Consider the following 15,613-nt stretch of genomic DNA (forward strand, 5'->3'; position numbering starts at 1 on the left):
AATAGATACTAACTGCACTGAGCAATACTTGACAACGCTGAACCTAGTTTTGGTAGGTATGAAACAACTCATTTTCTTTTGTGCCTAGAAATGTTTTTTAACTATACATTAATTTAGTAAATTTGTGAGTCCAGTTAATCTTTTTTATGGCACTGTAACTTACCACATCTCGGACAATGGGTATTGTTTTTTTCCTTCTAAGATCTGGCATGCTGTCAATTCCATAAAGTCCACTGCCAGGTCTACAATCAAATAAAAAAAGAACTTCTTTATAAAAAATATAACATTATTTATAAAAACAATAGATCTGATTTCATCCAAGATTTCAAGTTAGTATTCTGGCATAAAGCTTTGAAAAGTCAATTAATATGGTGCAACTGGTACGTATGGTATATACATAAAGGTGCATGCTACTTGTCCGATGCTTATAATCCATGAAGAGGAGAACGCCGCTTCATGAATTAAGAGCATCTGACTCAAGCCCAACTCCTCATCAAGACAGCATGAACAAAACTGATTTGATGTATGGGGTCCAATGTTTACATTGTATTCATTTATTGTCCCTTAAGAAAACTACAATTACTAGAAATGCATCATTAACCAGTTGAAGACTAGGCCATTTTCCCATTCTCGTTTTCTTAAGTACACGTGAAATGACTTTTCTTTTTGTCTTGCTATGTTAGTAAAAAATTGTTTCATTTTATTTTTTGCGACACATAGGACCTAATCTTTATGCCATTTCTATATATTTATTTTAAATAATTTGGCAGTCTCAAAGGGAAATGGAAAGGGCTACTAAAGTAAAATTTGAATTTTATTCCTGTGTCCATCATGATAAATTTTACATAATGGATATTAAGTTATTGTTATCTGGGGAAGATGGGTAGAAAAGGTTATTAAAATTGATAAGTGGCTTTTTGATCTTGTTTTTCAATTTTTTTTGGTGTTTATTTTTGTATGTATTTTATACATTATACTGTATTCCCATTTTCAATATACTCTTTTGGAGCTGATTTACCTTGTAACTAAGGTTTACATCTTAACCCCAGATATGCATAACTCAAAAATATTTTGCTATTTTTTTGAAGTGTGTAATGTGAATAGACAAACTCAAGAGTTTTAAACTTTTCAGGGATCACATTTCAATAAAATTTAAATAATAAAAAAACCAATGTGGGCTCCACCCCAGTTTTGATAACCAGCCAAAATAAAGCAGACAGCTGGGAGCTAGTATTATTAGGGTACAAGGCCCATGGTTATTTGGCTTCTCCCAGCCTCAAAATAGCAGCACACAGCTGCCCCAGAAAAAGTTTCTAGAATGACGCCTCATATGAATCGACGGATGTCACAGGACATTACTCTGTGGATTAAGTTGGAACTTCCAGGATTTCATTTGCAGTAATAAATTGGTGAACAAGGGAGTGTGGGGGAGTTTTATTAAAATAAACTTTTTTTTCCTGTCTGTTTTTTTAACTTTATGCTTGCCAGATTAGTAATGGGTAATGGGGCTGTCTGCTTTACGTTGGCTGACTATCAAAAATAGCGGGAGCCCAATGTTGTTTGTTCAAATTATTTATTTAACTAATCTTAAAAAATGGCATGTGATCCCCTCTATTTTTTTATAACTAGCCAAGGTAAAACTGACAGCTGAGGGTTACTGTCCACAGTTGTCTGTTTTATCTGCGCTGGTTATCAAAAATAGAGGGGTTCCCACGTCATTTTTTTTCTTTTTTTTTATCTTTATTGCTCACAGCAGCAGACAGGCAACTTCCGCAGCTACTAAAACTTGCTGATTGGCTGTGCTAAAAATATTAATTAATGTCGATTTGCAGCAGATCAATCCAATTATCTGTAATTAGCATTTCTATTTTTTAAAGCATTCTGATTTTTCAGCATGTTTTCCTTAAGAATTTATTTTTTATTTTATTTTAATTTATTTAGATGTTATTTCATTAAACACAACTGTAAGAACTGGAGAAAGGACAGCAATGTTATTGCTACAGGGGCTTTTATAGTAACAGCTTAGAGAACAATAGTTCTCAGTACAAGAATAGTCTATAGACCTGCTGGACGCCAATAAGTTATGATAGAGCACCCACTTTATATACATTACTGATGTACACATGGCACAAATTGTATCTCTGCTCCTAATACAGTTCTGAAGCATAGTAAAAACATGCAAAAAGAGTTAATCAATGGAAAAATTAAGTGGAGATTTTTTTTTAAATTTATTAGGTAGTAATTGGCAAATATTGCAAACAACTTCAAACACAGCCGCTAAGCTTGAAGTCATATAGTAACAATAGTAATAGAAAAAAACTAAATAATTCAACAAAACCTATTAAGCTGACGGCTTAAATTAGTTTGTAAAACAAAGCACAAAACTCCCTTTAGCTCTAGTTTAATTAATATTATAACTTCTAACAATAAAACAGCATTTAATATTTCAAGCATAAAAATAATGAAACTTTCAGGGCAATATTTACCCGTTCTATACGGATGTTAACCGGATGTTATGCAATATGCTTTTTAGAATTTGGACACATATTTGTTACTTACATTAGTTAGAACAGCTAGGAAAAATTTTCATAATGAAATAAGGGATATTATGGACAAATGCATCCTAAGGGCCCGAACTGACTAACATGATATAATATGGAGAAACAGACAGGGAATTATCAGACAGGATAGATTCGCCTTTGCCACGTCTGGAGTAGAGTTTTCAAAAATATATGAAACAGAATTCCAAAGCCGATCATAGACTTTTCAGTGGTTCCATCCACAGATTAGCCATATTGTAATTCAGTGGAGCTGATCCATGGCTTTTCTGTGTAGAATCTGTAACACCCTGGAGTCGAGGGGTTTTCACCCGACCTGTCGCCAGGCCAGGGGTGCAGATCCTCTGCGTCGGCACGGGTTGGCCTGGCCAGGTTTCGTGACCCTGAGGCATAAAGAAGGGAGGGAAGGTGGTGGAAGGGAAGAAAGATGAAGGATGGGGGTCGTAGTGATGGTTAGGAAAGTCTTTTGAGACCGTGATACCACCTGTGTTACTCGGCCAGGGATGGGCCGCCATTGCGGATGCTACTCTCCAGGGTGAAGGTCGCAGCCGGGATGGTGTCGCTCCCCACAGGCAGAGTGGGGTTAAGGCCCCGTCACACACAGCAACATCGCTAGCAACATCGCTGCTAACGAACAACTTTTGTGACGTTGCTAGCGATGTTGCTGTGTGTGACATCCAGCAACAACCTGGCCCCTGCTGTGAGGTAGCTGGTTGTTGCTGAATGTCCTGGGCCATTTTTTAGTTGTTGCTGTCCCGCTGTGAAGCACAGATCGCTGTGTGTGACAGCGAGACAGCAACAACTAAATGTGCAGGCAGCAGGAGCCGGCTTCTGCGGAGGCTGGTAACCAATGTAAACATCGGGTAACCAAGAAGCCCTGTCCTTGGTTACCCGATATTTACCTTTGATACCAGCCTCCACCGCTCTCACTGTCAGTGCCGGCTCCTGCTCTGTGCACATGTAGCTGCAGGGCACATCGGGTTAATTAACCCGATGTGTGCTGTAACTAGGAGAGCAAGGAGCCAGCGCTCAGTGTGCGCTGCTCCCTGCTCTGTGCACATGTACCTGCAGCACACATCGGGTAATTAACCCGATGTGTGCTGTAACTAGGAGAGCAGGGAGCCAGCGCTAAGCAGTGTGCACTGCTCCCTGCTCTCTGCACGTGTGGCTGGTCACTGGTTGCTGGTGAGCTCACCAGCAACTCGTGTAGCGACGCTCCAGCGATCCCTGCCAGGTCAGGTTGCTGGTGGGATCGCTGGAGCGTCGCAGTGTGACATCTCACCAGCAACCTCCTAGCAACTTACCAGCGATCCCTATCGTTGTTGGGATCGCTAGTAAGTTGCTTAGTGTGACTGGACCTTTACCCCGAGAAGGAAGATGGAGGATGTAAGGTGGGTGTGGTAGTCCCTGTGGGCACCGCAGCGCTGGGCGACAGCGATGGTAAATGAGAGGCAGAGGCTGCAGTTCCAGGTATTTTACTCACTGATAGTTCATACTCTAAGGCCCTGTGCGCACTGGGAAGTGGAATTTTCTTAAGAAAATTCCGCATGCCCTCAAAGATTACCGCACCCGCGGTAAAAAAAACGCGGGAAACCGCACCCGAAAACCGCATGCGGTTTGCCGAGGTTTGCTGCGGTTTTACCGCGGTATTATTCGCGGTATTGCCGCGGTTTTGCCGCGTGCGGGATAGGATGTGCTTTATTGCATTCAATGCAATAAAGCACATTGAGGAAAAAAAAAAAAAAATCATTTAATTCTGAGATAGTAGATAGAAGAATAGATAGAGGGATAGATAGATAGACAGACAGATAGATAGAGGGATAGATAGATGGATAGATAGAGGACAGATCGCTGCATTTCCCACGGTCGGCAGTGAGTTCACATTACCGGCCGTGGGAAATGACCGGTAATTACCTCTGCTGTCTGCTGCTTTCATTCAGCCTGTGTCTGTGACAGTCGCGGCTGGATGTCAGCAGTGCAGGACGCAGGAGCCGGAGCTGTGGATTACGCCGGAGCTTTGTTTGGGGGGGTTAATAAAATGGTGAATGAGGCTTGTTTGTTTTATTTAAAATAAAGGATTTTTCAGTGTGTGTTTTTTTCACTTTACTTACGGGTTGATCATGTCAGCTGTCACATAGACGCTGCCATGATCAAGCCTGGGGTTAATGGCGGTGGTCCCCCATCACCATTAACCCCTTGTATTACCTTGCCACCACTGCTACACGGTGGCAAGAAGAGCCGAGGACACGCCGGCATTGCCGCATAATGCATGCGACAGTGCCGGGGCAGCTGCGGCTGATATTCTCGGCTGCCGGAGGGGGAGTGAGGCGGGGGACATTATCCCTGCCCCTCTCCCTCCCCAGCCTGAGAATACCGGGCCGCCGCTGTGTGCTTACCTCGGTTGGACGGTAAATATGCAGCGGAGCCCACGTTCTTTTTTTTCTATATTTCCGTTTTCTTTCTATGTGTGTTCTATGTGTCTGTGTGTGTGATCTATGTCTGTGATGTCTATCTGTGTCTGTGATGTGTGTGTGTTTACTCTCTGCACGGCTTCCTCTTCCTGTAATGACATCACTTCCCTGCAAAACCGCAGACAAGCGATGCACATTACCGGAAGTAAACCGCGAAATACCGTAGGGAATAACGCAGGAAAACGCAGTGAACCGCACAGAATTTGCTGCCTGTGTTATTCCCTGCGGGATTTCATGATTAACATTGAGTCAATGGAGTGAAATCCCGCAGCGATGTGTGGAAAAGAAGTGACATGCACTTGTTTTTGCTGCGGGATTCCCGCAGCAAAACATGCAGCTGTCAAATTCCGCCCAGTGCGCACAGGATTTTTTTTCTCCATAGGATTTGCTGGTGATTCACTGCAGAGATGTTATGAACATTTTCTGCAGCGAAACATGCAGCAAATCCGCGGAAAATCCGCGGCAAAATCCGGTAAGTGCGCACATAGCCTAAATATCCCATTGATAAGGTCATCAGCATAATCTGTAAATGTTTCTCACAAAATAAACCTAACACTTCCTGAAATATAAATTTCAACAAACATAACATAACATATTGTTTGCGGAAAGAAACACTACAAAACCTTAGAAATCTCAAGAACCTCACTGGCTACAGATCTTCATTTTTATCTTTAGCACGTCCTACCAGAAATGTCAATTAGCATCCAGCCTCCTGTGATAGTAAAACCATCTGGCCTACTGAAGATTGGCAGAAAGGATTCTTTCTTTATTGCACTGTCAGGCTGATAAAATATTTTAACAAAAAAGAGTGAGGAGGTTTGTGAAAGTCTTTTTAAAATATAAACAAGCTAGTTAAGATTCCGGAATAAAAAGTATTTTGAAGAAATAACAATATATGCTGTCATATACAGAAATGGAAGGGTGTTTATTTTTGTTAAATCTAACTTAAGATCTGTGCTCCATGACAACATTGGAGGCAGGTGTGACAAAGTAGAGTCAGAATCCGTAAATATACAAGGTGAGGGCAATAATGGAAAGCTGGTAATTGGACTTTGCTATAAGCCTCCTAACATAGCGGAACAGATAAAGAATAAAATGCTGCAACAAATTAAAAAGGCAGCAAATAGTAATAAATTCTCAAAATGCTTATAAACACATCAGTGCTAAAACGAAAAAAAACTGATGGGATCAGCAGATTAAAAGATAATAACAGGATAATTATAGAGGACAAAGCAAACACTGAGATATTAAATAGGTACTTGCCATCCCTGTTCATTAAGCACTTCACTGCTCCAGGGATCATTCAACAAGGCAAAAATCAAAGATTCCCACTTGATACAACTAATTTAACACAAGAAAAATGTTTTAAAAATAAAAGTACCTAAAAAGTTCAAATCACCCCCCATTCGCCCCATTAAAAATTTAAAGGTAAAAAAAAATAAAAAATATATGTATATATATACATATATATATATATATATATATATATATATATATATATATATATATACACACACACACAGATATTTAGTATCGCCACATTCAGAAATGCCCAATCTATGAAAATAAAATCAATTAATCTGATCGGTAAATGACGTGGCAGCAAAATAATTCTAAATGCCAAAATAACATTTTTTGGTCATCGCAAATCTTGTGCAAAATGCAATAACAGGCGATCAAAACTTAGGAACTGCACAAAAATGGTACCATTAAAAATGTCAGCTCGAGACTAAAAAAAAAAGCCATCACTGAGTTCTATATCCCAAAAAATTAGAACATTATGGGTCTAGAACAATGGAGCAAAAAGTGCGCCACTTTTTGTGGACAAAATTCTGAATTTTTTTTAATCCATTAGATAAAAGTAAACCTATACATATTTGCTGTCTACGAACTCTATGAACCTAAGGCATCACACCGACACATCGATTTTACCAAATATAATGAACACGGTGAATAAAATACTCCAAAAGCTATTGTGCAAATCGCACTTTTTTTTGCAATTTTTCCACACTTGGAATTTTTTTCCATTTGCCAGTACACTATATGGTAAAACTTATAACTTCATTTAAAATTACAACCCATTCTGCAAAAAACAAGCCCTCATATGCTAAGATTGTCAGAAACATAAAAAAGTTACAGCTCTCAAAAGAAGGGGAACAAAGAAAAATAAACACGAAAAACTGCAAATCGCCTGGGGGTGAAGGGGTTAACATAAATGTAAAGCCCATAAATGTTTGGCAAAATGGCACTTAAAAAAACTACAGCTCATTGAGAAAAAAAAACAAGACATCATATAGTAAGTTTAACCCCTTCACGCCATGATCATTTTCTGTTTTTGTGCTTCTGTTTTCTCATACCCTTTTTCCAAGAGCCATAACTTTTTTCTTTCTGTCAATATAGCTGTATGATGGCTTGTGTTTTGGGGATGAGATGTACTTTTGAAAGATATCATTCATTTCACCAGAGGATGTACTGTGAAACGGAAAGAAGTTCCAAGTGCAGTAAAATTGTAAAAAGTGCAATTTGTTTTTTTTTTATTTACAATATGTCGCTTTTGATGCCATTTTCCAAAACCCATAATGTTCTCATTTTCAAGGATCTGGGACTATTTAATGGTTTAATTTTTGCGCCCTGAGCTGAAGTTTTTACTGCTACCATTTTGGGGTAGATTTAGTGATTTGATTACCTCGTACTGCATTTTATTGCTGATAAAAAAAATTTAATTCTGGTGGTGTTGAAAAAAAAAAAAAAAATTCATGACTGTTTACAAATCAGATTCACTTTTTTTTATATTTTAACAGATCAGACATTTCTGAGCGCAGTGATACCAAATGTGTATTTTTTAATGAAGTATTTTCAATGTCGCAAAAGTGGGGTCTTTTCAACTTTTGATGGGGGTTTCATATTTTTAAAAACATTTGTTTTAAACCTTAATTTTGTTTACTGGTCCTCCTAGGGGACTTGAATTTATGATTGTCCGATCACTTGTGCTGTACAGAACAACGCAGCCAGCATTAATAAAAAGATCATCATGACAGACACAGGTGTCATCAATTGACACATGTCTGTCATGACAACCCATTAGTACGTCATAGATGCACCGATGGGAGCGAAGAATGATGTGACTCCTGCTAGCACAGCAGAGATTTCCAGTGGAATTTAACAGCCGTGGGTGGATCTCCAATCCACCCACAGATAGAGAGACATATCAGAAACCCCACTTAACTACAAAAGACCTTCAGGAAGATTTAAGACTCTGGCGATGTGGTACATTGTTCTACTGTTCAGAGACACCTGCATACCATAAAATTCAGCATCAGAAGTATGCAAAAGAACATCTAAACAAGCCTGATGGAGTTTGGTAACAATTCCTGTGGACCGATGAGGTTAAAATAGAACTCTTTGGCCACAATGATCAGAGGTATGTGTGCGCAAAGGCACAGAATTTCAAGAAAAGTACATAACCCAAACCATTAAGCATGTTGGTGAATCACTCATGGTTTGTGGTTGTGTTGCAGCCAATGGCTTGAGGAACATTTCACGTGAAGAGGGAAGAATGGATTCAAAGAAATTTCAACAAATTCTGTTTGTAAACATAACACAATCTGTAAAAAAGCTGAAGTTGAAAAGAGGATGGCTTCTACAAATGGATAATGATCCCAAACACACATCAAAATCCACAATAGACTACCTCAAAAGGCTCAAGCTGAAGGTTTTACAATGGCCCTAATAGTCCCCTGATCTGAATATCATTGAAAATTTGTGGCTAGACCTCAAAAAAGCAGTGCATGCAAGATGACCCAGGAACCTCACCGAACTGGAAGACTTTTCCAAAGAAAAATAGATGACAATCCCTCAAACAAGACCTGAATACTCTTGCCTGGCTACAAAAAGCACGTACAAGCTGTGATACTTGCCAAAGGGGGTGCGGCTAGGTAGTAACCATGCAGGGTGCACAAACTTTTGCATTGGCTTTTTCTCCATTTGTACTAATTTAAAAATTTGAACAATATATATATATATATGTATATATATATATATATATATATATATATATATATATATATATACATATATATATACACACACACACACACCGTGTTTTTCGGACTATAAGATGCACCAGACCATAAGACGCACCTTGGTTTTAGAAGAGGAAAATAACATTTTTAAGCAAAAAATGTGGGCATGACACACTGTTATGGGACAAGAATCTGCTGCTGACACTGTATGGGGGTAATTAAAAACAAAACAAAGCAAAAAAAACAACCGGCGTGCGGTTCCCCCAATTTTGATAATCAGCCAAGATAAAGTCTCACAGCTGGGGACTAGTATTCTCAGGCTGGGGAGACTCACGTTATTGGGAGCTCCCAAGCCAAACAATATCAGCCAGAAGCCGCCCCTAATTGCCGCATCCATTAGATGCGACAGTCTTGGGACTTTTTCCAGCTCATCCCGATTGCCCTGATGCGGTGGCAATCGGGGTAATAAGGAGTTAATGACAGCAGCCCATAGCTGCCACTAAGGGTACTGTCACACTAAGCGATGCATCCAGCGATCCCATCAGCGATCTGACCTGGCAGGGATCGTTGGTGCGTCGCTACATGGTCGCTGGTGAGCTGTCAATCAGGCGGATCTCCACAGCGATCAGAGATCAGCCACCAGTGACCTGTGTAACGACACTGTGCTCCGTAACCATGGTACACATCGGGTTACTAAGCAAAGCGCCTTGCTTGGATACCCGATATGTACCTTGGTTACCAGCTTACCGCAGGCTGCCAGAAGCTGGCTCCCTGCACATTCAGATCGTTGGCTCCCGCTGTCAAACACAGCGATATGTGCTTCACAGCGGGAGAGCAACGACCAAGAAATGGTCCAAGACATTCAGCAACGACCGGAGACCTCACAGCAGGGGCCAGGTTGTTGCTGGATGTCACACAATGCGACATCGCTAGCAAGATCGCTGTTGCGTCACAAAAACCGTTGACTCAGCAGCGATGTCGCTAGCGATGTTGCTTAGTGAGACGTGGCCTTTAGTCCTAGATTAGTAATGGCAGGCGTCTATGAGACACCTCCTCATCACTAAGCTGTAAGTGAAAGTAAATAAAGACAAACACCCCAAAAATCTTTTATTTGAAATAAAAGATAAAAAAACATCCTCTTTCACCACTTTATTAACCCCTAAAACACCCAGGTCTGATGTAATCCACAAGATGCCCCACGACACATCCAGCTCTGCTACATCTGACAATCACAGAGAGCAGCCATAGAACACGACTGCTCTCTGTGAGTGTCAGGCCGCAAGTGAAGTGAGCCGCCGGAATCAGCGGTGACTTCAGCTTTCACCACACATCACCTGACTGAAGTCACCGTGGATCTCGCGATCATTTCAGCCATGGCCACATTTACGGTAACAGGTGGAGGACTTCCACAGTATACTCACCTCTCCTCACTCCACGCAGCATCGCTCACTTCCTGTCTGTGTGCCAGCTGACCTCTGTGGAGCCGTGTGTACATCAATGACGTCATCGCTGTGCTCACCGCTCTCTACACAGATCAGCTGGCCTGCAGACAGGAGGACACCGCGATACTGCAGGGGAACGGTGAGTATATCGTACTTATTCACTGCACCCCGCGCTGATGATGCGCGGGGGGGCAGTGAATACAGCCGCACATGATCACTCCAGGCTATAGTTGCCTGGGGTGATCACGTGGGCCAGCTCTTTAGTATGCGTGCATCCCCCGCCTGTCAGCGCCGGCTTCAGGGCGGAGAGATGATGGGCGGGATGATGGGCGTGCATATCAAATGAGTGGGCCCACGTGGTCACGGTAGTGCTGCTACAGCCTGCTCCTGCTTCTGATGACCCGCTCCACCACCACCGCACCCGCCTTCACCCGCTCCACCACCCCCGCACTGCAGCCATTGGACTATAAGACGCACCCCCCACATTCCCCCAAAATTTTGTGGAAAAAAGTGCATCTTATAGTCCGAAAAATACGGTACATTACATATATATATATATATATATATATATATATATATATATATATATATATGCAACGTATTTTTCGGAAAAAGAATATATATATTATATATATACATATATATATACACATATATATATATATATATATATATACACACATATATATATATATATATACATATACATATATATATATATATACATGTATATATATATATATATATATACATATATATACATATATATATACATATATATATATATATATATATATATATATATTTTTTTTTTGCCTAAAATACAAAGGAAATGTGTCATCTTTAACTTTACATGGTTTAGAGATCATTTAATCTTTAACTTGCTTAGCTGTTCACAATCACAGTAATTGTGACAAGGGATGCCGAAAGTTTTGTATGCCACTGTAACTGTATGTTGATATAAGCAGGGGGGTTTGATGGATAGGGAGCTGCCATGAATTTTCCAAGTACAATAGCTGCAGCAGGTCTATATGATCTGTTTAATAATATATGCCATTTGTATTTGGAAACCTGGTGACAGTTTGACTTTAAGCATTCTTTCCTTTTAAATCTGTAAATTGTCAATTAGGATGTGTTATACATTTTAAGAATGTAATTGTATGATGGGCTTATAGGTTAAATTTGATAGATCTGTGCTTTTTTCCAACCTTATTAACTAATGTCTACACTTTACATTATTCTGTTCTTCTCTAAAGTCATTTTAATTGTCTCAGTCATTATTAGAATGATATAATCCCGAGGAAGTTTCATATACATCAAGAGAAAGAAGTATTTAACATGTCACCAATTTTCAAAGTAAATATATTTCTAAAGGTGCTACTGACATGAATTTCTCAACCCTTTAAATCCTCACAGGCAAAGAAATAAAACCATAACGATCCATAAATTAAGTTATGTTAAAAAATTACACAGGTAAAAAGCATTGAACTCATGAAGAAAGAGAGTTGTAAAAAGCCATGAAAAGTACTGACACCAGCTGAAATCTATCAGTAATTAGAAAGTAATCCTGCCTCTTAGTTAAAAATACTATCAACTTGTTTGGTTGCAGAAGAATTTCTAAACTGCTGAATTTTCCAGTGAGCACTGTTGGGGCTATAAAACGGAAGTGGAAAGAACATCATTTTTCCACAAACCAGCCATGACCAGGTGCTCCCCGCCAGATTTCAGAGTAGTGAAAATAATTATAAAAAGACTTGTCCAAGAGCCCTTGACCACCTGTGGAGGGCTACAGAAAGACCTGGAATCAGCAGATACAATTGTTTCAAAGAAAACAATAAGTAATGCAGTCAGTCTCCATAGCCTGTATGCATGCTCACCACGCAAGACTCCATTGCTGAGCAATAACTATGTCCAAGTGCTTGTAAAGTTTGCTTAACAACATTTAGATAAGCTTGTGAAATACTGGGAGAATATAGTCTGGTTAGGTAAGATCAAAATTGAACTCTTTGGATGCCATAATAAACACCATGTTGGGAGGACAAAAAGCACTGTATATAACCCCAGAACCATTATTCCAACAGTGAAGTATGTTGATGGGAACATCTTGGTCTGGGTTGTTTTTCAGCATATGGGCACTTGCAAATGTTATGTAATTAAAGAAAGGATGAATAGACAAATGTACCAAAATATTCTTCATAAAAATCTGCTGTCATCTACCAGAATGATGAAGATGAAACAACGGTGGACATTTCAGCAAGACAATGATCCTAAACACATAGCAAAGGAAACTCTCAATTGGTTTCAGAGAAAGAAAATAAAGCTGCTAGAATGGCCCAGCTAATCACCTGACCTAAATCCAATAGAAAATGTATGTAAGGAACGAAAGCTTAGAGTTCATAAAGGAGCACACAGAACCTTCAGGATTAGTAGAGTGTCTGTGTGAAAACATGGACCAAAGTCCCACCTGAGCAATGGGTGTGATTAGTCTCTCCATACAATAGGTGTCTAGCAGCTGTCATCACCAACAAAGGCTTTTGTTCAAAGTATTAAATAAATTTCAGTAAAGGCCCCTTTACACACTGCAACATTGCTAGCGATATCGCTGTAACGTCACCAGTTTTGTGACGTAATAGCGACCTCCCCAGTGACATTGCAATGTGTGAAACACATCAGCGACCTGGCCCCTGCTGTGAGGTCGCTGATTGCTACAAGTCATTCAGGACCATTCTTTGGTCTTTTGTTTCTTACTGCGCAGCATGCATCGGTATGTTTAACACCATTACAACGACATTGTTAGCGACCCAGCCCATATTCGTGCTATCGTTCCCTTTCCAGCGAGGTCGTTCTGCAGGTCCGTATCGCTGCTGCGTCGTTGGCCAGATCTGCCTGTTTGGCAGCTCACCAGCAACTGTTAGAGACTTTCCAGCGATCCCAGTCAGTTCGAGATCGCTGGTGGGATCGCTAGAAAGTCTTAGTGTGTAAAGGGGCCTTAAGCGTGGTCAATACTATCCCCATGTCATTTCTCATTATTCTGTATAATTTAATTTATGGACATCTATGGTTTGATTTCTTTAAGGCCTCTTCACACATTCCGATATATCGTGCGATTGCATGAGCGATCGCACCCGCCCCTGTCGGTTGTGCGTCACGGGCAATTCATTGCCCATGGCGCACAATGTCGTTAATCCCCGAATTCCGTGACCCCCACAACATATCGTTAGATATATCGTAGCGTGTGACGGGGCCTTTACCCGAGTGGATTGGATGGGTTGTTACCGACTTCTTAATGTCAATAGCACCTTTAGGACTATATTTACTTAGAAAATTGGTAACGTGTTCAATAGTTATTTGACCCGCTGTATCTGCTCCATATTACAAGTCTTATTAATATACAGTGGTACCTCGCTTAACGAGTAACCCACTTAACGAGAATTTTGTTTAACAAGCCAAGCTTTCTGTAAATTTATAACCCGCTTTACGAGAAAGCTTTGCTGTACGAGCAAAATTCTCACCGCACACACTTCCGGTTCCATACATCCACCGTACTCTGACTCGCACTTGCAATCCACACAAACACACACAAACACACACGCACGCACGCACATACAGTATTATGCCCACCTTACCTTCCGTTCCACCGCCGGGCTCATGGTTCTTGTAGTTCCCGGGTACATCGCGACGTCCTCGCGGTGAACTACAAGACCCAGGAGGCCGGCGATGGAACAGAAGGTGAGGTGAGCATAAAATGTGTACCTTTCATTTCATTGCCGGCCTTGTGGGTCCTGTAGTTCGTCGCTGCGCTCAACTCCCGGTTGTGCATCGGCATCCATAGCGACTAGGGAGGAACGTCCTGTCACCGCTACTGAAAGGCAGCGCGCTGGCCAATCAGAAGCAAGCGGCTCTGACTTTGACGTCAGCGTTCTGGCCAGGAAGTTCCTCCCTCGTCGATATGGTAACCCGATACACAGCCCGGCCCCGTACCAGAGAACAGCAAGTCCCAGGAGACCGGCAATGGAACAGAAGGGTAAGGTGAGCATATAATATGTGCGTGTGCGTGCATGCTTGTGTGTTTGTGTGTGTTTGTGTGAGTTTGTGTGTGTTTGTACATGTTTGTGTGTTTGCACGTGTGTGGAATGACAGAATAGGGGCCCAATATGGGACATTTAACACGTTGTGGAACGAATCGTCTGCATTGCAATGATTTCCTATGGGAAATCTTGCTTTGCTGAACGAGTAACTTGGTTAACAAGCACAGTCCCAGAACGGATTGTTCTCGTTAAGCAAGGTTCCACTGTATAATTATAAGTTCTTCCTGTAAATAAATAAGTGTTAATTTAGGAGATGGTAACCATCACACAAATCAAATACTGTGAACCATCACATCACTCCAAGATGTGATATTTCTCACTTTTCCGATGCTGCGGTGTTTTGTAGTGAGATTTTACAGGTTGTCATAACATTTGCTCATGTGTTTCATTTTTAAATTCCAGTTCATGAACTACTTTTTTCAGCACATTGGACATTTCTATTAGAATCCTTTCCATAAATCGGCAACAGAAATGTTCTGGGTATACATCATATACAGCATTTTATATATTGGTAGCTGCTATCTGTTCATAATAGGACAATAAATAACCGCCTAATGTTCAGTTCTTACAAATCATTCCCTATTCTGAAATTCAAGCTTGTCTAAATGTCTCGAGTATTTATGCAGCTTTCATTGTTGGAAAATGTTTTTCGCATCTGTGTAAAATGGTTTTTAAGGCTACATTTAGAACTCTGTATATCCAACAGGGAATTATTCGAAGGGCACTTAAAAACTTCATAATATCTAAATTTGATTGGGAAGCTATTATCTGATCCTTACAGCTATGTTTTTCTATGCTCCACTCCAGATGTTTATGATCCTGCTTGGTACTGTAAGTACTTTATTTACCTGAGGGCACCATTTCAATGTGCATAATCCTTTCCAAACAACATTTATGGTACTATTAATGTAACCTACTAACCCCGTGGTCTCATTACTGCTCTCATTTTCACCAGCTCATGGTGCTGTTAAGCAGTTTTTCTTATAACTAGCCCTCCATAAAACAAGAAACAATTGAATGCACTAATTATAT

The 15,613-nt window shown here is 40.5% G+C and overlaps 1 protein-coding gene across 1 annotated transcript in view; it reads right to left on the bottom strand.

The window, feature by feature from the left end:
• The window catches only part of UNC13C (unc-13 homolog C), a 1,075,146-nt gene that overhangs the window by 817,807 nt on the left and 241,726 nt on the right, over nucleotides 1-15,613 (bottom strand). The window contains exon 6 of the mRNA XM_075345771.1: nucleotides 164-242. Within this exon, the coding sequence (XP_075201886.1) occupies nucleotides 164-242 (79 nt within the window). The remainder of the gene's footprint in view (nucleotides 1-163; nucleotides 243-15,613) is intronic.

The sequence above is a fragment of the Anomaloglossus baeobatrachus genome, chromosome 4, assembly GCF_048569485.1.
Source record: "Anomaloglossus baeobatrachus isolate aAnoBae1 chromosome 4, aAnoBae1.hap1, whole genome shotgun sequence".
NCBI classification, from domain to species: domain Eukaryota; kingdom Metazoa; phylum Chordata; class Amphibia; order Anura; family Aromobatidae; genus Anomaloglossus; species Anomaloglossus baeobatrachus.